The sequence below is a fragment of the Ursus maritimus genome, unplaced genomic scaffold (genome assembly GCF_017311325.1).
Source record: "Ursus maritimus isolate PB19 unplaced genomic scaffold, ASM1731132v1 scaffold_7, whole genome shotgun sequence".
NCBI classification, from domain to species: domain Eukaryota; kingdom Metazoa; phylum Chordata; class Mammalia; order Carnivora; family Ursidae; genus Ursus; species Ursus maritimus.
In genome coordinates, this window is record NW_024426885.1 from 42,354,685 (window position 1) to 42,377,813 (window position 23,129).

At 48.4% G+C, this 23,129-nt stretch overlaps 1 protein-coding gene across 1 annotated transcript in view; it reads left to right on the forward strand.

The window, feature by feature from the left end:
* Window positions 1-23,129, forward strand: part of GRID1 (glutamate ionotropic receptor delta type subunit 1) — a 687,404-nt gene that overhangs the window by 465,191 nt on the left and 199,084 nt on the right. Inside the window, exons 6-8 of the mRNA XM_040623983.1 lie at window positions 6,923-7,093; window positions 20,427-20,588; window positions 22,117-22,236. Coding sequence (XP_040479917.1) covers window positions 6,923-7,093; window positions 20,427-20,588; window positions 22,117-22,236 — 453 coding nt within the window. The remainder of the gene's footprint in view (window positions 1-6,922; window positions 7,094-20,426; window positions 20,589-22,116; window positions 22,237-23,129) is intronic.

A 23,129-nucleotide genomic window follows, 5' to 3' on the forward strand; every position in this document is an offset into this window, starting at 1 on the left:
AAAGGAGGCAAAGGGAGATTTTAGAGAAGAGAAGGCAATATGGCCACAGAGGAAGAGAATAGAGTGATGGAACTACAAGCCAAGATACACTGGCAGCCACCAAAAGCGGCGAGAGGCAAGGAAGGGTCTCCCTTAGCGCCTCTGGAAGGCGTGCATCCCTGCCAACATCTGATTCCAGCCTAGTGAGACTGACTCTGGCCTTCTGGCCTTCCAAACTGTGACAGAATACAATTCTGTCATTCGATGCCACTAAATCTATGATCATTTGTTATTGCAGCCAGGGGAAACTGACATAGTGGACAAAACGGAAGTCAGAAGACAGCGTCCTAGAAAATTGAGTGTACTAAGAGAAAACTAGTCGTCCACTCAGACTTTTATCTTTTAAGAGTAGGATTAAAACAAGACATTTTTTCAGCATACAAAAACTAAGTGTTTCACTCACAAAACGACATTAAAGGAAATTCTAAATGATGTACCTTAGGGGTACATATGTATGGTTTGAGTTCGGAAAAGAATGCCTAATAAATACATTGCTAAGTATTGGTTAAATGGAAAGATATTAACTCTATAAAGTAATAGGAATTCTATGTCATAGGAAGGACCAAAGAAAAATAGATTTAAAATGCTGGATATTGTTTTCACATTTGTTGGGATGCTGGTAATTGGAAATAAATGTTGGAGAAGAGAGTAGGAATACTCATGAACTCATGCTTTGTTGAGTATGCATTTTAAAATATCTGAGATAACCAAGAAAAGAATAATGTAGAGAACATAACTTCCAAAAGAGGGTAAAATAATGAAAAGAGGAAGAAAAATCATTCCCAGGGGAAGTAAAAAAGAAGGAAAAAGAAGCAGGAAGATATGTAATAGAAACAATATGATAGAAATCAATGTAAATGTAGGTGATCATAGTCTAATATAAAGAGATTAAGATTCCTACTAAAAGTCAAAGATGGATGTAAACAACATGTAGTATATTTTGCTTCTAATAGTCTCCAGCTAAAGCGTGAGACAGAGCAAGATGGTTGGCAAAGAGGCAAAAGTTGTTAGAGCAGGCAGCTGGTAACCAGAATAAAACCGGTGTTGCTGTATTAATATTGGACACAATACAGTAGGAGGCAAGATGAATTACTAGAAATAAAGAGGATATCTAAGTAATGGTAAAAGATTCAATTCAGCAAGGAGTTATAGTCCTCCACATGTGTGTAACTAATAAGACACTGAAAATATGTTTCTTGGATTTTTGAAAATATAGGCTGAATTCAGACAGAAATAGACTAATTCCTAATCTAATGGACCTAAAAGTAGGCCACTGAAACCTACAACAACGGGACAGTGAACGCACACGAAACGTTCACACAAGCTGGCCACATGATAAGCCACAAAGTAAAGCTCAAATACATTTTAAAGGATTACCTTTCTCCAATCCATGTTCTCAGGTCACAGTACATTTAACTTAGAAATCAATAGGAAGACACTAAGAATACCCTCATGTTAGGAAATATTTGAAAACATCCCTAGTAAATTACTTACGGGTCAAATATAAATCAAAATGGGATTTTAAAAGAGTGATACAATTTACATGTATAACTTGTGCGACACAGCTAAAGCAATGTTTGGGTGTACATTTATTGTCTTAAGTACTTTCTTAGAAAAGACAAAAGGTGGGGCGCCTGGGTGGCTCAGTCATTAAGGGGCTGCCTTCAGCTCAGGTCATGATCCCAAGGTCCTGGGATCGAGCCCTGCATCAGGGTCCCCACTTGTCAGGGAACCTGCTTCTCCCTCTCCCTCTGCCTGCTGCTCCCCCTACTTGTGCTTCTCTCTCTCTCAAATAAAGAAATAAATAAATAATCTAAGAAAAAGAGAAGAAAAATAAAGATAAAAGATGTAAGATTCCACAGCTGAGCTTCATACCTAAAAAGTTGGAAAAATAGCTACCTAATAAATCCAAAGACAATTAAAAAAATAAAAGAGTAGAAATTAATGAAATAGAAAACCATAGAAACTCATAAAAGAGTATCAGTTAAGCCAAAACTTACTTTCTAAAAAGGATTTAGGGGCACCTGAGTGGCTCAGTTGGTTGGATGTCTGACTTAGTTTCAGCTTGGGTAGCAATCTTGGGGTCGTGGGATGGAGGCCTGTGTTGGGCTCCACACTCTATGCAGAGTCTGCTTGGGATTTTCTCTCTCCTTCTCCCACTATCTCTTCTTCATCTCCCCCCCCCCCCCCCCCGCTATCCTCTCTCTCTCTCTCTCTCTCTCTCTCTCTCAAATGAATCTTAAAAAAAAAAAAGATTTATAAGATAGACTTCTAGTATCAAAATAAGAGAGAGGACACAAATAAATATTGTTAATAGTGGATGAGAGCATGTAGCTTTAGAAGCATTAGAGGGAGTGAAGAAGTAGAGAGACCTTGTGAACAACATAGGCCAATCAACTGTAAAGTTGGGACAACATGGCTGAATTTTTAGAAGAAAAAATGACTAAGGGCAAAGAAGGAAAAACAAGGAAAATCCCTATATATAGATAAAAAAAAGAAATTTAATCAGTAATAAAAATCTTCCTACAAAGAAAACACTGGGTTAGATGAGTTTGTAGGCCAGTTCTAGCAAACATTCTAGAAAGTAGAGAAGATATTTATGACGTGACAAAGAATTATCTAGGATTTAAAAAAAAAAGTTACCACAAATCGATATGCAAGAGACCCAACCCAATGGAAATTGGACAAAAACACAAAGGCAAGAAAGGAAACACAAATGATTCATAAATATATGAAAGATATTTAACCCTGTTAAGAATTAGAGAAGTGGAATCAAAATCTAACAATACACCAATTCCTACTCACCAGGCTGACAAATATTAGGAAAGTCCTACGATAATGTCAGGTGCGGGCAAGGGTGCAGGAGCTCTCTTTACCACCCATGATGATAAATTGGTGCAATCACTTTGGAAATTTGGTATTCCTTTGTAAATTTGAACATACTCGTATTCTCCTATCGAGGAGTTCTAATTCTAGGTTTATACCCAGAGAAATTTTTACACAAGTGCACTAACACATATGCACAAGAAAAATGTGCATCGAAGCTTTGTAATAGCAAACAAAATCACTCCAATGGTAAGGAACACTAGGGTGCATAAATGGTGGCATAGTATACAGGCAATAGGGTACAGTTGTGTAAATAAGTAAACTAAGCAGTACCCCCATCACCATGAACAGATTACAAAAATGTTAAATGTTCATGAGTGTTAGAATTCTCCGGAGAGCTCACGGAGAGCACAGAGGCTTTGCTTGTTGAAGTGGGACAGGGATAGACCTCGCTGTATTGTACCGAGTTTCCAGGGTGACACAGATACACAACAAAGTTTGAGAGCTGCTGTGTTAAAACATAATTGCAGGGGGCATGCAGACAGTTTAGCTTGCACAGAGCTCCACAAAACGTGTAAGACGAAGTCATACATTAGTCGGGCTACCTACGTAAGTCAGAGCGTGACAAAGTTAGCTGCTGGTGAGGAGGAAGCAGTGAGCATTTGGGGAGGAGGCATCCAACCAAGAGGCAGGATATACTTTATTTCTTAGCTTGACGGAAGGCACACTGATCATTTTATTATTCATACTTAATGTAATGTTTGTGCCTAAGATCTATGTCACAGTATAAACTTACAAAGTCATAAAAGCAAGATTTATTTCAAGCCTGTGCTTCCCAGTAGGCATCTGGGTATGACACATTGTTGCAGCCACTGCAGGCTCGCTGGCTTTAGTGAGGGTAGTGCAGGTGACAGGGTATATACACATTGTCTTTCCTCTGCTGCTCATCCGCAGCACTATCTGGAAGGAATTCTCAACTGGGACAAAGGGAGAGTTTGTCGTATAAACTGGGTGCTTGGATTGCCCTCTGCATCCGTAGGAAGGCCCAGAGGTTGGATGTCTTCACGTCGGTCCAGAGACTCACCTGGTGGGAAGCCCGGAGGCAGCGTGTGGCGGCAGCGTGTGGCAGCAGCAAGCAGGGAGTGAGTGGATCCCTGTGTGTACCCCTGTGGTACTGAAGGGGGACCAACAGCACAGGAGAGGGCCTGGCCCAGAGCTACTGGAATGGACTGATGATGCAGGGTTGGAATTTTCCGAGGGGAGGGACACATCCCTGGGAGAAGAGGTGACCCTTTTCATTGCTCCCAAAGGATCTGGGGGAATTGTTTCTGTCGATTCTTAGATTCGGATTGCAACTATCTCTGTACTGGACGCTAAGGATGGGCCCAGAAGTGCAGGGAAGCAGGGAGGAGTGTACTGGGAGACGGTGTGTGTGCTTTGACCCAGAGTGAGTGGATGAGAACTAGGCCATAGGAGATCGGGTCTGCAGAGATCCTCACTAATGCAGCTAATGGGTTGGGTTGAGCTGTGCCAGGTTTGCAAGGAGTTCTGAGCAGGCAGAATGGAGAAAGAAGAGTATAGGGACCATAGCAGCTGGTGGGGGTGGGGAGGCAGGGGCAAGGCCCCACCCCCACCCCGATTATGCTGTGGCTGCCCTTGGCATACTTAGCCACTCACCCCAGGTTCTGCTGCAGATTGTTGGGGATGATGATGGCCTTGCTTTCCAGAAAGATACCATGCACCCTGTAAGTCAGGCTCCTGACAGAGTTATAGGGTCCTGCTCTGGGTGCAGTGGGGACTGCTCATGCCACTGACCAGCCAGGAAGTTGAGAATGCAGGAAAGGTTTCATAAAAGAGCTTCTCTAGTGGCTCTGCCATTAAGGAGTAAGTGCGAAAACAAAAAGTATGAGACCTCCCCATCTCCTCTCCAAGGTGTGTGGGCTCCGATTAACCCCCTTGTGCATAATTCAAATTATGTTATTTCTGACCTCACAGTTTTTTGAGATAAAAATAATTTCCTCACCCAATCCTCTCTATATTCCTTGTCCAAGGAGGGCTAGCTAGTCCATCCTTGCCCTTTCCCACAGTCCTACTGATTGTTAGATCAGAATGTGATTTCCCTCTCCCCACTGTCCTGTGCTCAGTTAGCAGGGCAGCTGAGAGCAGAGCACAGACATCCTGTTGTGTGAACAGAACCTGCTTCTGCTCCGGTTCCTGAAGCCCCAGCTGGTTCTGGGCTCATTCACATGGTAGCCCTGAGATGTGAACACTTTGCCCTTTCCCCACCTCTGGTCTGTTGATCTCGACCCAACAAGATCACCTTTCCTTCAACGGTCCTGTCTGAAATACAAAGTTGAGTGCTTCAAACCCAGATTCACTTTAACTTTTTTAGATTACTGCCATTCCACATCCTTGGGAACGATCTAAAAGAATTCAAGTCTTAATGTATCTTAGGATACAAGTCTTATTGTCTTCTTCTCTCCCAGATCCGGCATATGGTTTCAACTGGCCAGTCTTCATGCACACATCAGGTTCCTAAGACAGTTCCTGGAATAGACAGTTTCACACTTCACCCTTCAACATGTTATGTTCTGGTTTAAGTGATTTGAAATCCCCCCTACCCCCTTGATCACTAATTTCTAACTTTATTTACCTCCATTTATTCCAGTTCATCCTCTCAAAGCTAGAATGTATCATTTGCAAGGAGGAAGATTATTTTAAGACAGTTATTCACAGTCAAAATCTTGACTTGCAACCAGCCACCGATTTAGCCACATTTGAGAGACAGTAAACAAGAACTTTTCTGAACCTGACTCCCCCTCCAAAAACCCTTGATTTATGTTAGTTTGTCTTTTTTGTCATTCCTGTGTTGCTCCTAGCCTTGAAGCAGTTTTGTTACTTTCTTGTCCTCTTGTCTTTCCCTATGCAAGCAGCGTACAAACCAAAAATGGATTGTAGCAGCTTTGTACCTAAACCTTTCCAGGGCTTCTCATTGCCCTTGGTGGGGTTTGTGGACCCTGCCCCACAGCTCCTGGGCTGCCTCTGACCACTTCTCCTTTCTGCAGGGGAAGGCTAAGTGGGGGGGGGGGTATTTCACCTGCCCTGCAGCTTCTACTGGAGACCTCAGCTCTGTACTGCCCCTGCCCCCACATAACACTTACGGGCACTTTGCCTAACAAGTTCATCCTTCAGGTTCAGCTTCAGTGCTAATTCCTCATAGAAGCCCCGTCCTGGAAGGAGCTCCCTGTGTCCCGCTGCCTTTACGGTTTCTCTGCTTGCAAGTGCTCAGTGAAAATGGGATAATGATAGGATTTACCTCATGGAATTCCTGGAGTCGTGAGCACCAAATGAGACAATGTGTGTAGCGAGCTTAGCAGACGTCCACCGTGGAAGCACAATGGGTTTCCTTGGCCCCTAGATTTCCCTATGGCAGGGCTCAGCGTATTCAAGCTACGAAGACCTTGAGCTTTACTGGGTGGGATTAGGCCTGACTCATTCAAGGCTGTCTCGCCAGTGCTTAATACAGAAGAAACCACACGAGATGTCGGGTAGGTTTCTGTGCCATGAATGAGTGAATGAATGAGTAGATACATTTTCAAAATTTGTACACAGATCTTAAGAAAAACAAAGCAAATCTAATTATTATAGAATTCAGGGAAACTTAACTGCATTTTGGTCAGTGTTGTCAGAGGAAGCCAGGTTTGTTTCTCTCAGGTAGATGACCCCCGATAGGAAATTTGGCTTTTACTCCCAGCAGATGCCTACCATGACATCTGCCAGCACGTGGCTTCTTCAGAGCTTGACCCCATGGAAGCCAGTGCATGGATGGTTTGGCTGCCAGACATCTTTTTCTGGCCTTCAGAAAAGCTGTTTTCATTTTAGGGTTAGCGAGTATTATTTATAAATAACCAACTAACGTACTGCATGACGTAGGCCCGATCCCTTGACCCCTTCGGCACCAGGTATTCGGGCTGTGGGTCATCGATACCTCCTGACGGGCCTTTTGCAGACATAGGTCATGAGTCAATGGTAAGCATGCGTCTGGTTCCCTTCCCAGGAAATCAGCGACCCCGAGATCCTGGATCTGGTGCACAGCGCCCTTGGCAGGATGACCGTGGTCCGGCAGATTTTCCCGTCTGCAAAGGACAACCAGAAATGCATGAGGAACAACCACCGCATCTCCTCCCTGCTCTGTGACCCCCAGGAAGGCTACCTCCAGATGCTGCAGGTCAGTGCTCTCCGCCCGAGCTCCCTCCAGAAGGGGGTCTCACCCGCACCCTTGGCGTGCCGTGGGCAATGGGCAAAGATATGCCTCAGCTGAAGCTGAGCACTGTTGCCCACCAGCTGTAATTACTAGAACCCTGTCATTTGCTGAAATTGAAACCAGTCAACTGGGCAGTGCCTCTGAGCAGCATTAGTAGGCAATTATGCCTGTTGTCAGCAGACGGGGTGTATCAGCTCACTGGGTGCCTCCTGTATTTAAAAGCTACATGTTCAGGGATGAAAGAGATTACTGTCTCTCAGGCTTCCGTGCTGACTACTTCGTGCGTGATGGGTTCGCTTGGTGGGATTGGGGATGGGGAGTCATCACGCTGCGTCTGTTTTAGGGTCTTCCCTATAGGAAGTCAATAATATAGACATAGCTCTTGTGAAACAACTCGGGACTGTCCCAGCTCATCTGCCGAGTGCTAAGGTTTAGGTCAAGCCGGACACTGCTGGAGTCCCAGCTGAGCAGGGAGAGGCCAGAGGGTAGGACCATGACATGCCTAGCTGTTGTGTTCCTTCCAAGGCAACAGGTCCAGTGTTTCTGGATAGTCCTTCTGCCACACCTTGTGCCGTATACGCAATCAGTGTTAGCTTCTCTTGGGGCCAGGGAGTAGGACGTGGAGTTGTGTACCGATTGTGAGAGGTGAGGTGGTTTTTTCTCTGGGTGTTTGGGAATAACAATGAAGCACAGTGGAGACTGTCCATTAGCAGCCCAGAATCCACTTCTCCATTAAGAATATTGTGCATAGGAAAACTTTCATTTGGGGGCACCTGGGTGGCTCAGTTGGTTAAGCATCCAACTCTTGGTTTCGGCTCAGGCCATGATCTCGCAGTTGTGGGATTGAGCCCCATGTCGGGCTCTGTGCTCAGTGTAGAGTCTGCTTCAGATGCTCTCTCTGTGTCCCTCTCACTCATGCTCTCTCTCTCAAATAAATAAATAAAATCTTAAAAAAAATAAAAGAAAAAGAAAAAGAAAACTTTCATTTGATGCTTGGTGGGTGACACATAACCGAAGGAAATTTCTCCCAATTGGGTTTGCAAAAATTGCCCAGAAATTTGTACATGTGATATGCTTGCCATTCAGCATTTGAAAATAATTATGCCTTCTTTATCCAGCGAGGCATGAAGAGTAGAAACCAGGGTTCGGGACAGACATGGTGTGTCTGCCGCCTGGTATCAGTTCCCTCCCAGGACATTTTGGTATTACCTTATCAGGGGGCACACATTTTGGGGAGTGGGCTGGGTACCTGTGTAATCTGCCAAAACATCAAATCCATTCTGAAATCTTATATTTAGCGAGGGGGGAAGGAAACGTGCCCCAACAGAGGGTAAACACTAGAAATATATTCTTGGTTGATGAGGAAACATGGCAGACACAGATTTTAGCTGGAGTAATTCCCACTACCCCCATAGACACTGTTCCAGAGAGCCATGGCAAGGTCTGAGGGCTTTCTAAGGTGGTGAAGGATTGGCCAAGAGAGTCGACAATGGGCCCTGCAGGACCCATGGACTCGAGAGCACTGGGCATCCGGGCCAGGGGTGGAAGGTGCTTAATACAAGATTTTATATTTTTGGATGCTGCTGGCCTACTCTGCCTTCCTCCTTTCTAGAGTTTAGAAGAAGAGGTCAGGACCGAGTAAGTCCCCCTCCCTGGGCCTCTATTGACCACCCTCACTGTCTAGATGGATGGGGGTAGAGTGAGATGATGTGGCTCAGGCAATATGTGCCCAACCCCATAGCCTCACGTGGGGCAGGAGGGTGAGGGGATGCTGTCAATCTCTGTGTGGCCAGACTCTGGGAGGGTCTTACTCCCAGGCAGGTCTCCCCAGGCTTTCTCCTCTTGAAGGTCTTCATCCCTCTCCAGCCTTGCCCCGACTCCACCCCACCCCATCGTCCCATCAATTTTTCCAGTTCTTGCCTGGTCACACTGCACTCCTTCTCCTTGAGGAGCACAGGAGGGGCCCCTTCTAGTGCACAAGTATGCACTGCGTGGTTGTGGGTGGCAGGAGAGGGGAAGTCCTTCTCATCAAGGCCTCTGATCACTTGTTTTATCATGGGTTAAAAGGTGCAGTTGGGCTCTTTGGTGGCACATCAGACCTACTAGATGCAAAGAATGCGTCCCGGAGGACAGGAAAGAAAGGGAGATTGGTAGGACGGATGCGGAATCTGGTGGAGGGTGTACTAAAATGACCCACAGAGGGTAAACAGAGGCACAGCTTTGAGGTGTGTGGCTAGTTATCATCAAAGGTGGTAAATGCAATATCAGACCTAGAACCCTGGCCACCCTGCCTACCTTTGTCTGTTCCTGCTGACATCCAGGCACTACATCAAGAGCAAGATGGAAGAGTGACATCACAGAGATCCTGTGGCGGGGGTAGTAGCAGAAGCAGTGGCCGTGGCAGCAGCAACAGTAGCAGTGGCAGTAGTAGCAGTAACAGTGTGGTAACAGTACTAGTAGTAGTAGGAGCAGAAGCAGCAGTAGTAACAGTAGCAGTTGTAGCAGTACACTAGCAATGCAGTAACAGTACTAGTAGTAGCAGTGGTAGCAGTGCAGTAACAGTACTACTACTACTAGTAGCAGCAGCAGCATTAGTAGGAATGGCAGTAGTAACAGCAGCAGTAGTAGCAGTAGCAGTGCAGTAACAGTAGCAGTAGTAGCAGTAGTAATAGCAGTAGCAGTGCAGTAATAGTACTACTAGTTGTAGCAGCAGCAGCAGTAGTAGCAGTGCAGTAACAGTAGTAGCAGCAGTAGTAGGAGTAGCAGTGTAGCAATAGTACTAGTAGTAATAGCAGCAGCAACAACAATAGCAGTAATAGCAGTAGTGGTGAAGTAACAGTACTAGTAGTAGTGGAAGTAGTAGTCGCAGTAGTAACAGTTGCAATGCAGTAACAGTACCAGTAATAATGGCAATAGCAGCAGTAGCAACAATAGCAATAGAAGCAGTAGCAGTACTAGTAGCAGCAGTAGTAACAGTAGTAGCAGCAACAGTATTAGTAGTGGTGGCAGTAGTAACAGTAGCAGTAGTAACAGTAGCAGTAGTAGCAGTGCATAAACGGTAGTAGCAGTAGCACTGTAGTAGCAGTACTAGTAGCAATAGCAGCGACAATGATAGCAGTAATAGCAGTAGTGGTACAGTAACAGTGCTACTACTAGTAGTAGTAGAAGTAGTAGTAGCAGTAGAGGCAGTCGCAGTCCAGTAATAGAGCTAGTAGTAGTAGCAGCAGCAGCAGCAGCACAAGAGCCACATCGCCTGGGTTCAAATCCCAGTAACTGTAGCTACTAATGGATTATTTAATTATTGTTATTTATTTGTCATTTTGTGCCTCAGTTTCCTGGCCTGTAGATGGGAAGGTAAAGTGTCTACCCCTTAGAGACATGACGAAGATTAAATGAGGGAGCATACCGAAAGCGTCTAGCACAAGACTGAGCTACTAACTGTGTCATTATAGAGGAGGTGGTCAGGTGTGTTCAGTGTCTATCAAAAGGCTGACGATGGCCTCATTTTTTTTTTTTTTTTGTAAGGTATAGTCCACTTGTCTTCCTAAGCATACTCTTTAAAAGCATCACAGCGGGTGGGAGCGCGGTTCCCATCGGTCCAGCCCCGTATCACGGGCTTCGTGCACCACTTACTGTCCATATCACTCCCGCAGGGACTCCATCAGAGCGGCCTTGTGTGGGAGAGGGGAGGCTATGTCCGGGAGACCCACTTAGCGCTCCCTACGAGACCCTGCTCACTGGAGACCCTCCGTAAGGACGGATGGGCTGGATCTGTTAACTATGCAGGTCTTAACCCAAGTTAAACTGTTTCCGGAAGTCTCTTTATATATCTATAAATCAGCACTTTATTAAAGGAATCTCTGTCTCCATTTGTTGCCTCTGCCTTGAGTGGGGGTGTGACGAGAGGGAAATGCAGATTTACTTCCTCATCCGGCCCAACTCCTAGATTCATCTCATTTACAAGCCATTCTCTTCGACTTTCCTTAGTAGCTATTACCACTTCTTTATTTCTTAATGACAGTATAGAAGACAAACTAATTTCTACTAGCCTCTAGCTGTGAGATTTATCGAGAAGACTCACACGTTTAGAACAACTAACTCAAGAAAAAATAAAACATTTATGTCATGGATTATTAACTTTGTCTTGATGGAATTAATGAAAATCCTTTTAGAAATGAAGCTCCCAAGTCCATCTCTTAGTGCTTCCCGCAGACGGCTGCTCTTGGGACAATAACTCTGGGTTAGAAGTTTTCATGAGGACCATCAGGAATGGGGACTTTTTACTAGATCGTCTATCTCTTGGCTTTTCCTCTGAGCTGGTCTCAGAAACTCTATTTTCTTCCATTAGGCCCGTGGTCAGGGCTTCCTGTGCTCCAAAGTGAAGCCAGCCCTCTTATAGCAAATCAACTTGGTTCCTATTTAGTACAATGAAAGTCCCTTGGAGGAAAAATACCTAAGTAAGTGACTTCTCGTAGCTCCGAAAGCATTGCATTCGCCCGTGTGCTCTGGTTTATTTTCCCTACAAAGCACTGTCTCATTTGGGTACTTCTCATTCTTGTTTTCTTGACAAGTTAGTTTAGGGCTTGTCTGACTCAGCCAGTAATAAAAGTGATAACCAGTCTTTAAGAACCTGAGACTTTACTAAAATTTCGCGGACAGCCTTGCTTAGAGGAGAATCTGGAAAGTACTTTGTCTTCAGAACGGCGCCATCCGGTGACTTCAGGGCTGCAATGGAAGTAACAGACATATTGTCACATCGCCACCCCATTTATATTCAAATGGATTTCTGAAGGGGAACAGGCACATGACAGAAGCTGTGTTGTCTGGTCACCGTGGAGCCTGACCCTTGAATTAAGCTGCAGGGGCTAATGCGGTATTATTATAAAATGCCCCTTCAGGTTGGAATTTCTCCTCTTTGTGCATTTTAAAAGTGTGGAACGGCTTGATAGATGGAATCCCTCTTCCCTCGCTGAGTCTATTAACACATTTCAAAACTCCCCCTCCCCACCTGTCCCTATTTCTGTAGGGTTTTCTGTATTATTCTCTGGCTACAAGTTGTTTATCAACCTGCCAGTAGAATCCTTTTCTCTGGAGTGACAGTGAGCCACCCCACACCATAGCTACCTTGGACTTCATGTCACTTTCACTGGTTTCCTTTTTTCACCCTAAACGCTCAGACGGAACCTACAGCAACCATCAGTCAGGAAGTCTGCTGGGCGCACGGCGAAGCATGGTCCTCACTGCCATTGTCAGAGACAGTCGCACAGGTGATCTCTCTGCCTGCACACGGCCACGGGCGCTTTTGGAGCCCAGAGAGCCTCGGGTGTGGACCACTGCCCCTATCTCCCCTGCACACCACCCCCTCAGCTTCGGTGGTGAGCAGAGCTCCCCATCCTCTTTGCCCTCTGCCACCATCTGCTCCGTCCTCAGGCTGGGCTGTGGTGCCCTCTCTCAGGACGGGCGGGCTGGCCGCAGTTTGCCAGAAGGGCCTTGCCCAGGGATGGATTTCTCAAGCTGTGACATCTGGCGTCAGCTTGTCCTCCCAGCTGGACCCTGTGCCGGCTGCTTGTCTGACTTCGCTGGATGACCAGAGCCTGTCTGAGGATCTGGTCAGAGGTCAGTTCCCGCTGTTTGCCCCTGGGAGGTCTCCCTGAGCAGGCCGCTTGGCTTGATTAATGATGGAGGGAAGAGAAAACTGGGCTCCTTCGAAGCCTGGAGGAAATGCAGGCTTTCTTTTTTTTTTTTTTTTTTTTTTAAAATTTTTTTTTTTTTTTCGTAAGAGAGAGACAGCAAGCGAGGGGGGGAACAAAAGAAGGGGCCCTGAGCCGAAGGCAGACGCTTAACCGCTGTGCCACCCAGGCGCCCCGAAATGCAGGCTTTCTTAATGAAGATCTTTCTTAGGTTTCTGTCTTTGGTGTGGGGTGGATAATGGTCTGGTGTCGAGATGCAGCTGGCTCGTGTGGCTGTGACCCTGGCCTGCCATTCATCTTCCTTTGCCTTCAAGCATGATTCTTCGCTGGATAATGTGAAGGCACAACAATTCCCTGGGCCCTGGAGTATAATGGAGACAAGGCTGGGGCTCCCTCAGGTTTACTACAGGCAAACATGCACTGAGCACCGGGGTTGGGGGGCAGACGGCCGGCTACGCAGTGGGGCCATTGTCCCTCAGGGGCCTCTCCCTTCCCATCTGAGGGAGGTGGGCACGGGTCTCTGCGTGCTGGGGTCTAGATAGGATCAGAAGAGTATAGCACTCCTGAAGATCTTAGTGTATCTCACGGGGGGGCTTGTATTTTCATTTCTCCTGGCCCTAATCCTGCTTCTGGGGACCCAGGTAAGTAAACAGGTGATCCAGGCTCCTGATGGGGCAGCTGCACGCTCACTCAGTCCTGACCCGGATGCGAACTCAGTGCCTTTCCTGGCTTCGCAGACAAACCCAAGTCTCAAAGGCTGTCCCTGTGGTAGGGGGCAGAGTGGGGTATTGGCACTGTGGTGGCACAAACAGTCTATGAGGTCCTGCGTCCCCTCCTGCCGGGGAAGCTTCCCTGCTTGTCTCCTCCCCTCAGAGGCCATCCTCTCTTTCCTGCTGGCCTCCCTACCCATCCTCTATTTTCTCTCTCTGGGTCTTGACTCCAAAGTGAATTCTCCTTATTTTTTCATGAAGATCAACTTTTCCTGGTAGCCTTTGCTCCTGCTGACACTAGGTATTTTCCTAAATAAAACGTAGTGACTGACGTAGTGGGGATTCTGGTGCTAACTCTTCAAAAAATAAAATGTGTTTTTCTGTCCTGGGTCCTCAGTTGGCTTCATGCGATTGGTCTTTGGTTATCCAGCAGCCAGGAAGGGTCTCTCTGGGTTTCTCAAGAGCTTACAAGCCCCAGTCAAGGGCTGCAGGCCAAATTCTGTCCTTTACCTCCCAGAAATGTGTCCTCCCCTTTCGCATTTCCCTCCTGAGGACCCACTTCCTGCATAGGTTATTGGCTTTGGAAATGCGAGCCTTGTGAGGATCCCCTCCCCCACCTGCTCCCCAGTCTCCTGGAAATGCATACCCCAGATTCTGATTGGAGATGGACACTTCCTTAGGGAACATGTTGTTCCAGAGCCCCTGTACCCTTTTCCCAGTGTGGCCTCTCTCTTCTGTCAGTCATATTCTAAGAAGCATTCTCTTTGCAAATACCTTGATAGAGCTTTACCTTGCTGTTTTTTTCCTACAAACAGATTTAAATCTATTCATTTAGCATTCATTAATTCCACAAACACTCATTATGCACTTATTACGTGCCAATTCCTCTGTTAGACATTTCGCAAATGCTCTCTCTTAATTCCCACAAACTCTAAATAAATGGGGAAGTTTCATCTCTATTCTGTAAGTATGTATGGGTTAGGAAAAAATGGCATATGCAGAAACCCAGAGGCCCAGGAGAGCAGGGTTAGAGTTCAGGGTGTCTGAGGGGGCGGGGGGCGGGGGGGAGCGAGAAGTGTCCGGAGTTCAGTCAGAGCAGAGGATTGCTGCCAGAGTACTAAGGATGCAGGTGTAGCCCTTGGAGATGTGACAGGGCAGGGTGTGTCTCCAAGAAAGACAGCTCCCTGCAGGGCGGAGGGGAAGGGCCCGAGGCTGGGCGACCAGGTCAGCAGTGGTTACTGTTTCCCTAGGGAGAAAAGAGGGCACCTGAACTATGCTGTGGTTGTGGGAGGTCACCAGATAGAGAGGACATAAGGAAGCTTTCTTGGGATTGAAACCCCTAAGTCCGGGCAGGGGGCTGGTAACAGGTGGCAGAGAATAGAACATGGTGCTTCCCACAGGGCTGGGCTGCAGCTGCCCCTGTGTGAGTCCTCTCTGCCTGCCTCCCCTTTTTTCCTGCTCACCTGGATGGTCTCCCTGCAGGATGGGCCATGCGGAAGGCTCGTGTGGCCGAGTCAGCCCGGCAGTGCCGACGTCAGACCTTCCACTGCAATGGGCCAAGCCACTTGCCTTTCAGGAACCTGCGTCAGGGCATAGAAATCCCCCACTCTGGGCCTTCCTGTGTTGGCACCTTTTATGGATCACCCTGGGGGTAGAGAAGTGACCTGTCCCATAACAGACAGCTCTGCAGCGCCTCGGCCCAGGCAGCCCTGGAAGGCCCGGCTCAGGCCCGGGGGTGGTGGCAGCTATGACTTCACTGCTGGGGCAGGAGGAGACCAGGGACACGTGTCCAGGTGAGCAGCTTTCAGGCTGAGCTGGGCATGTAATGCTCAGGGGGATCCTTGCTTGGACTTCCCAGCCAGCAGCTGCAAAATCCAGATAGGACTCCTGCTCGCCCTTCGAGCTTTCAAACCAAGAGGCACTTGGGGAGAGGGTGAATGGTGTTGGCAGGTACAAGTTCGTTACCCTGTGTACCAGACCTGTGCTCGGCTCAGGGATGGGACACCCTGGAGGAGCTCTCAGACCATCCACATCGAAGTCAGGAGCCTGTGTAGGTCTTTATTCCCTCTTCCATTTCTTCCTATCTCTGCTCCCTCCAAAAATAAAGCTGCACACAGAGAGCTTAGGACAGTACCTGGCACACAGGAGTACTACCATCCGCATTTCTCAGGGAAGTAAGTCGGGGCCACCCCCACTGCCCCTCTCCGGGGGCATTGATCACCTTGGATTTGATTGTCATAAAGATGAATCCAGAGCATGAAATGGCTTGTTCAGCAGGACTCTGCAAGTGAGCTCAAGTGGAGATTCAAGTCACTCATTCCGTAAGCATTTATTGAGTACTTGCTAGACCCACGTGCTGGAGGAATGAGTGGCAGTGAGCAAAGCTGGTCCAGGTGGGGATGCATCCAAAGCTCTTGCTCATCCTACCAGGCCACCCGGCTGAGCTGCACACACGGGGGAGTCAGAGTCATACAGTGTGGCATTGGAAGAGGAATCAGGCCATCATCTCTGGGGTGGTGGACTGAGCTAGCTGGGCTCCATTCCAGCCCTGTCCCCACCTAGGATGGAGGCCATAGGCTCCAGCCTCAGGTCCCTTGCCTGGCCCTGGCTCTTGTCTGCCTCGGATTTACTCCCTCTGGTTATCTCTGACCTGGTTCCAGGCCTTTGGCTTTGCATCCAGGTCTGCACTCTGCCATGCCCTTGGCCTCAAACTTCGGGCTATCTTCTGCTTCTCAGGTCTACTTTCACCTGAAATGCTTTTTTTCTGGTTCTGTCACTTGTGTGCTGCAATGTCCCTAGGCCAGCCAGAGGGGATGAGGGTTTAAATAGTGACAGTACCTGCTCTGCTTGTCTGTCTTCTGTAAATGAGCTCTGTGCTGTGCCTTATCTGAGAAGCGAGGGAAAGAGGCAAGGATTCCTTCAAGCCAGGCCCCTTTTCTCTGCCCTTGTGGCCTGGAGCTCCGGCTTGGGCCATTAGCCCCTTGAGCCTGACAGCGAGTGAGTGTTCATGCAGCTGGGAGTCTCTCTCCTTCCAGACCCCTCCTCTTGGTTCCGGGGCTCGTCATGACCAAGCCCTGACGCTTGGTCTCCACCCACCTCCCCTGAGAAAAGGCTTGCCTGATGTTTGTCAGGACCCAGATGGAGCCCCACGCAGAGGCTGCCTTTCTATTCTCTGCTCTTGATCTTTCCCCCAAAGGTCCCATCTCCAGTCTCCAGACAACTGGGCTGTAAGGGTAGTGCCCTCCCTTGGCATCCCCACAAGTGAACCTGGCAGGTCACCTAATTGTGAGGCTGCTGAGGTCGGACAGCAGAGATGGGGCCACAGATCAGCACAGGGTGTTAGTGTCTGCCTACAGCAGGGAGAATCTGGCAGCATCTTACCAGGACAAGGGACTGGAGTGAGAGGAGGTGAAGCTCCAAGTGGGGATCAAGAAAACATTTTAAGTAGGCTGTGAATGAGAAGCAAGTTGTGTTTGAGCAAAGGAAGTTCTCTCCCAAGTCAAAGTGGAGGTGGCCAATCTCTTTTTTCCTACTGTTTTCTCTTTGGGAGCCAAGATCAGTGTATACCCTCTTAGCAAGTGATCCATCCTCCATCCATCCATCCATCCATCCATCCGTCCGTCCGTCCGTCCATCCGTCCATCCATCCATCCATCTCCCTCTCCATCCTTCCATCCATCTGCCCCTCCCCACTCCCACCTACCCATCCCCTGATCCATCTGTCCATTTATCCTTCCGTCCATCCACCATCCATCCATCAAGTGTACAGTAAGCACCAACTGTATGCCTTGGTTAGTGCTGGATGCTCTGTTTAGAGATGGTAAGAAAAAAATATATATAACTATATAACTATATATGTATATATATACACACATATATATTAAAGTTTCATGTATGAAAGTTATTTACAAGTTATATATGAATATATACACATTTATGTATATATATGTAAGTTCTATCTATAACATATATGTATATATTTCCAGATGTATCTGTCTATCTGGAAAAGAGCATGCTAAAGCCTTGAACTGAAAGCTTGTTCCTTTGACCTGAAATGCGTTCACCCTTCCCAGCAAACATACTTGTGGGAGGACTGAGGACTTCCTTTGGCCTTTCTGAGTCACATCCTGTTTCTGCCTCTTCATTGCCAGCCTCTCTGCATTCATAAACTCATTAAGTACCTTAATTCATTGTGAATAGAAGGGCTGGAGGCAAAAAGGGATATTCCCTTGGGTGCGGGTCTGGGCCACAGCTGGGGTGGTGCTGTCCCAAGTGGTGTGCGTGTGTGCACAGGACATAACGTGGGTCAAAGGGTCCCGACTGGTTGAATAGCATCAGCTAGGAGTGGGTGGCTGGGAGACCCATGAATGTCTTGAGAAGAGAAATCTTCACATTTTCAAGGACTCTCAGCTTTGAGTTATTCTTTCAGAAAAAATAAAGTGAACCAAGCCAACTGTAAGTAGCTGACATTCTCCTGTAACAACATCTCCATCATGAGTTTGCATTCCAGAGGCGAGGTGGGCATGTCAAAAATCATTCTGCAGTGGTAGGAGCGCCTGAGGGGTGGGGGTCTGACAAGCACAGAGAGTGGGTTAGTCTTTCTCATGGAGGAAATGCGCCCCCAGGGCTCGAGGGGTAGGAGACGCAGTTCTATCCTGGTGTTCCCTGTAGGACAGGAGGTGGGCTCTCAGTGATAGGAATGACTGCTCTCTGCTGTCAGGTAGGTGCCTGTGTACCGCCAGGCTCTGGAACAGAGCACCAGCCACCGAATTGCCTGCTTCCGCTCGGCCTGAGGCCTTGGCTAAGTCAGCAGTGCTCAGTCGTCCCAGGCTCACTCCTTCCACATCTGAAACATCGCCGGTCCGTCCTCCACTCCCTTGCTCCACACATGTGCCCACTGTCCCTGCTGTGAGGACACAGGTTGCAGGGGGATAAGACAGGACTCTGCAGGAATGGCTCAGACACAGGGACACCCGCAGAAGAAGTGGTCAGCTCTGCTTGACGTGCCATGGCGGAAATGCCCCTGAGGGTTTGCGTGAGTTGCTGGACAGTCATGATGTAGCAGATGGTTTTGATGTCCCGCACCAGCTCCCGTAGCCCACCTCTGATGTCAGTTGCAGAGGGTGGTCCATGCTACCCAAGCTCTTGTCTGGGGCTCTGCTTTGGGGGCACCCAGTCCAAGACATGTGAGGAAAGAAATTGCAGGCACGTAGGTCCTGGGGGTATGAGGGCCATACTGGGGATTGGTGAGCAGTAAGGCTGGGAAGCAGTAGGGGTTCTTCCTGCAGACCAAGGATCTTATTTGATTCTCCTGGGAGTCCTATGAGGTTGACACATTCTCCTATTTATATCCAGTGATTTTGTTTTTCTGAAGTATTTTTAGCAGACACCTTGCTGCTTAGGTGTGCAGAGAATCATCCCCTTGACCCACTTCGGTTGATGGTTGTTTGTGCAACAGTTACCCAGGAGGGACCACACACCTGCACAGGGGTGGACATCACCTCCTCCCCACCCCTCCCCTCACTCTCCTCCCTTTGTGCTCCATGACATACTGTTGGAGGGGAGGGCTGATGTGAAGTACAGGGCTGCCTTCCTTCCTGCAGAGGGCTCTGGATGAGCCCCTGAGAGGGCGGGTGCTGGTGTTCAGACTCACGCAGATCAGGGTCTTGAATCGCCGTGAGGAGGGTGAGCCAGACCTGTCCCACCCCTGGATACCAGCGCTAGGGTGCTGCTCTCCAGCTGTTGTTCCGTGTCTCCCTCACACTCGTGCTCTCGGGAGCTCTGAGGTGGGCTTTGTGTCTTCTGTGAGCCATCTCTCTGGAGCAGATGGCTCAACAGGGGGTACTTCTCATATGTGCACAGTTGCAATCCCCAAAGGCATCCCCTGGCTGGTGGTGATGGCATTGCAGAGCAGGCTCTGTGGGCTCAGAATCTCCATCACCATAAGCTGCCAGTGTCGCTCAGACCACCATTTACCCGAGGCCCCACGGGGACCAGAGCAATCTTTCCAAGATACAGATCTGACTTCCGGGCACAGATCTACCAATGGCATCCTTCTCCCTAAAGTCACCTACGTTGTTACTCCTTAGCATGGCCCATAAGGCTCAACATGGCTAGATTCCTGATTCCTGCCTCCCTCTTGATCCCGCTTCCCCTCTACTATAGCCGTTGATACAGACATGAGGTACTGTGTTCAGTCCCTCTAAGCCAGGGCTTGGCCACTTGTGGTCCGGGCTGGATCCAGCTCATTGCCTATTTTTTTAAATCTAATTTTATCTAAATCTTTATTTTTTAATAAAGATTTATTGGCACATCCTTTGTTTATGTATTGTCTGTGGCTGCTTTTCTGCTATAACAGTGGAGTTGAGCACTATGAAGAAGACTGTAAGGTCCATAAAGCCTAAAATTGTTCATATCTGATCCTTTACGGGCAGTGCTGCTGGACCCTGCCCTACCTGACCCTACTCCTTTGTACCTTCGTGCCTTTGCCTAATGCTGCCTCCCTGTAATGCTTCCTGTCCTTTACCTACGAATCCTTCTAGACCAAGTTTTCTGCCCATCCTTCCCCCAACCTATGTTACCCGAGCAAGATGTCCCATTCCAATCTTGCACAAAGATTGCAAGTGTGTGAGTCTCAACCATGGTGCTGAGCATGCCGGTTCTTCTATTGACATACACGTCCCCCTCCCACTCTAGTTCCGAAAGCAGGGCTAGTTCTCATTCTCCTTAGGACTCCATTGCCTGGCCCAAGTTTTGAATGAAGCTAGAAGATTATGGTGTAGAGACTAAGCACCGCTCGTTAGTGTTGGCACCCTGGATCACCCAAGCCCTCGGCTGGTTTCTCCCCATCTCTGAAAATGCATCAGTGGACGGGGTTTCACTGCCTTTGTGTTTGCAGATCTCCAACCTCTACCTGTATGATAGCGTGCTGATGTTGGCCAATGCCTTCCACCGGAAGCTGGAAGACCGGAAGTGGCACAGCATGGCAAGCCTGAATTGTATACGCAAGTCCACCAAGCCGTGGAACGGAGGGAGGTCCATGCTGGACACAATCAAAAAGGTGTGTGTAAGAGGACACCCACTGGGATGAGGTTGAAGATAGACCCTTCCTTGCACACACACACACACACACACACACACACACATGCACACACCCCAGCCCCTTGAGCAGGCGGTCTAAAGCTTAGCTTTTTGTGTGGTTGCCCCTGCAGGCCCTTCCCAGGCCTCTCTCCATGCCATTCTTCCTTTCCTAGCTGGTGAGCTGGGCTTCATGGATATGTATTATTACTATTATTATTATTATTATTATTATTATTATTATTATTATCTCTGCTTTTCAACAAGGAGATTGGACTTTACAGAGGTCGAGTAACTTGCCTGAGGTCACAAGTAAGCAAACAATGGAGGCAGCTGCCCAGCTCATGTGTGCCAGATAGCCACTGTTCATAAGAGAGGCTGTCTCAGTCAGCAGTGCATATGCTGATCACTAAGACCTTAGCTTGTGTGTGTGTGTGTGTGTGTGTGTGCACATGCATTCTGCATTGATGCCGTGTTGCGCACACTGAGGCATGACACCAAGTTGAAGGCTGAATTTGGAGTGAATTGGGTAATCCATAGACTTGTTAGAGTGAATTGGCTTTCAGAGACTTCAGGAGGGCATTTAGGGAAATCTATAGCACTAGGAGTTGTAGTCACAATAAATTGTGCGTGGTGTCATTAGCACCGAACATATTTTGGTGTTGGTTGAATTTACTGCAGCCTGAGCCAGAGCTGGGGCCCTTCTCTGGCCAGCTCAAGCTCTGGGCCTCTCCCAGCTCACAGTCTGTGGGAGATCAAGGCTGGATGACACCCCCACCCTAGGCTTGAAGAGAGAAGGGGCTCGCCACAGACTCCCTCAGCCCCTCTGCCACCTGCTCCTACGGAGCCCACTGCATGGCCAGAGAGAGAGGGGCAAGGCTTCCACACCCACCACATCCAGTCTGTGCCAGACATTGTGCTTTGTACACATAACATCCTTCAACCCTGGCAGGCTCTGTGATGTGGATCTAACTCCAGGCTGGCGATGATGGGAGATGGCTTGCCCAAGGTGGCACAGGTGGCAAAGCCAGGACTTGAGCTGGTGTTGACCTCCAGGGCGCATGCTTGCTGCCGTGTAACTTACCGCCATGTGCCTGATACGGCTCTGTTGACCTTTGACCTCCCTCTTGGCTTAGGCTAAGGTGACCCTTGGAGCAGAGCGCAAGGGAAGATTATAAGCTCTAGGAGGGTGGAAACAAAAGTGTCATTCTTTGATCTCAAGGCTAGCATGTAAGTGGCACGGAGCAGGTGCTCTCATCATACTGACCACATGAATGTCAAGTGCAAGCCTTCGGAATTTCCCCTGTGGTCAGAGGTGTGGGAAGTGTCGATCCTTCTCTGGGGCTATGGGACTGCTAGCAGCCCTCTCCTCATCACAGGCTGTCTACTGCTTCCTCAAGACCTCGATCATCCCATTCTTGGTGACTACTTCCTTCTCCTTCTTCGTCTTTGAGATTCCATCCCTTTCCCCATCTATATTTTCCTCAATGAATTTTTCTTCTCTCCTGCAGGGTCACATCACTGGTCTCACAGGGGTGATGGAGTTTCGGGAGGACAGCTCGAATCCCTATGTCCAGTTTGAAATCCTCGGTACAACCTACAGTGAGACCTTTGGCAAAGATATGCGTAAGGTAAGTCTCAGGGCCCCCACCTCCCTCTCCTGCTGCCGTGGTGCCACTGGCTCTGTGTTCCGAGCAGGTGTTAACCACCGCAAACATGCCCTGTCCCCGTCTCTCTCTGATGATGCTGCCATTATGTTGGTGTTTATGGGGCACAGTGTGGAGAAGGCTCAGAGGGTTTTTCAACCAGGAAGTTCTGCTAATGCAGTCTCTGAGTACAGCAGGGCCCTGGCACTGCCTGGTCCTGCTGCTTGACCCTGGATAGCCAACCAAGCAGGCATAGGCTGAGGCTGGAAGGGACATTGTGTTTTCCCAGAGCGGCTGAGATCAGCCCAGCTGCTGGGGCAGGTGTAACTGTGGCTGAGGCAGGAGTCCAAGGTTACAGCCAGTGTCCCCCAGATCTAAGAGTGAGACAAAGCCATGAGCAGAAAAATGAACCATGAAGAGGGTGGGAAGCAGGGAGCAGGGGAGCCCAGTGGAGGGAGAAGGGAGAGGCAGACAAGCTACGTAGCTCTGGGCGGGGTTCGGCTGTTTTATTTGGTGCTAATGCGAATGGCCGGCCCGGGGTCTCTTTTCAGTAATACTTTGCCTCTTCCTCTCTCTTCCTATGAAGGATTTTCAGGATTGAAGACTTGGGGGTGGAGGAGGCAGCCTTTACCCAGGGTTGGAACCCCCAAAGTTAAGGGGAGGCTTGTGAAGCCAAGAATCTAGTAGGTATTGGGACCGAGAGGTCAATGTGGCAAGCAAGGTATTGAAACAGTTATCTGAGAACCTCACATGTGGTCACTGCGAGCCAGTGTGGAGCTGATGGTGGGGTTACACAGCCCTGCCACCCAGATGGCTTCAGTGCACTCCCAGGAATGGTCCACACAGAAGGCCCATGTGCTTGTCGGGTCATTAACTGG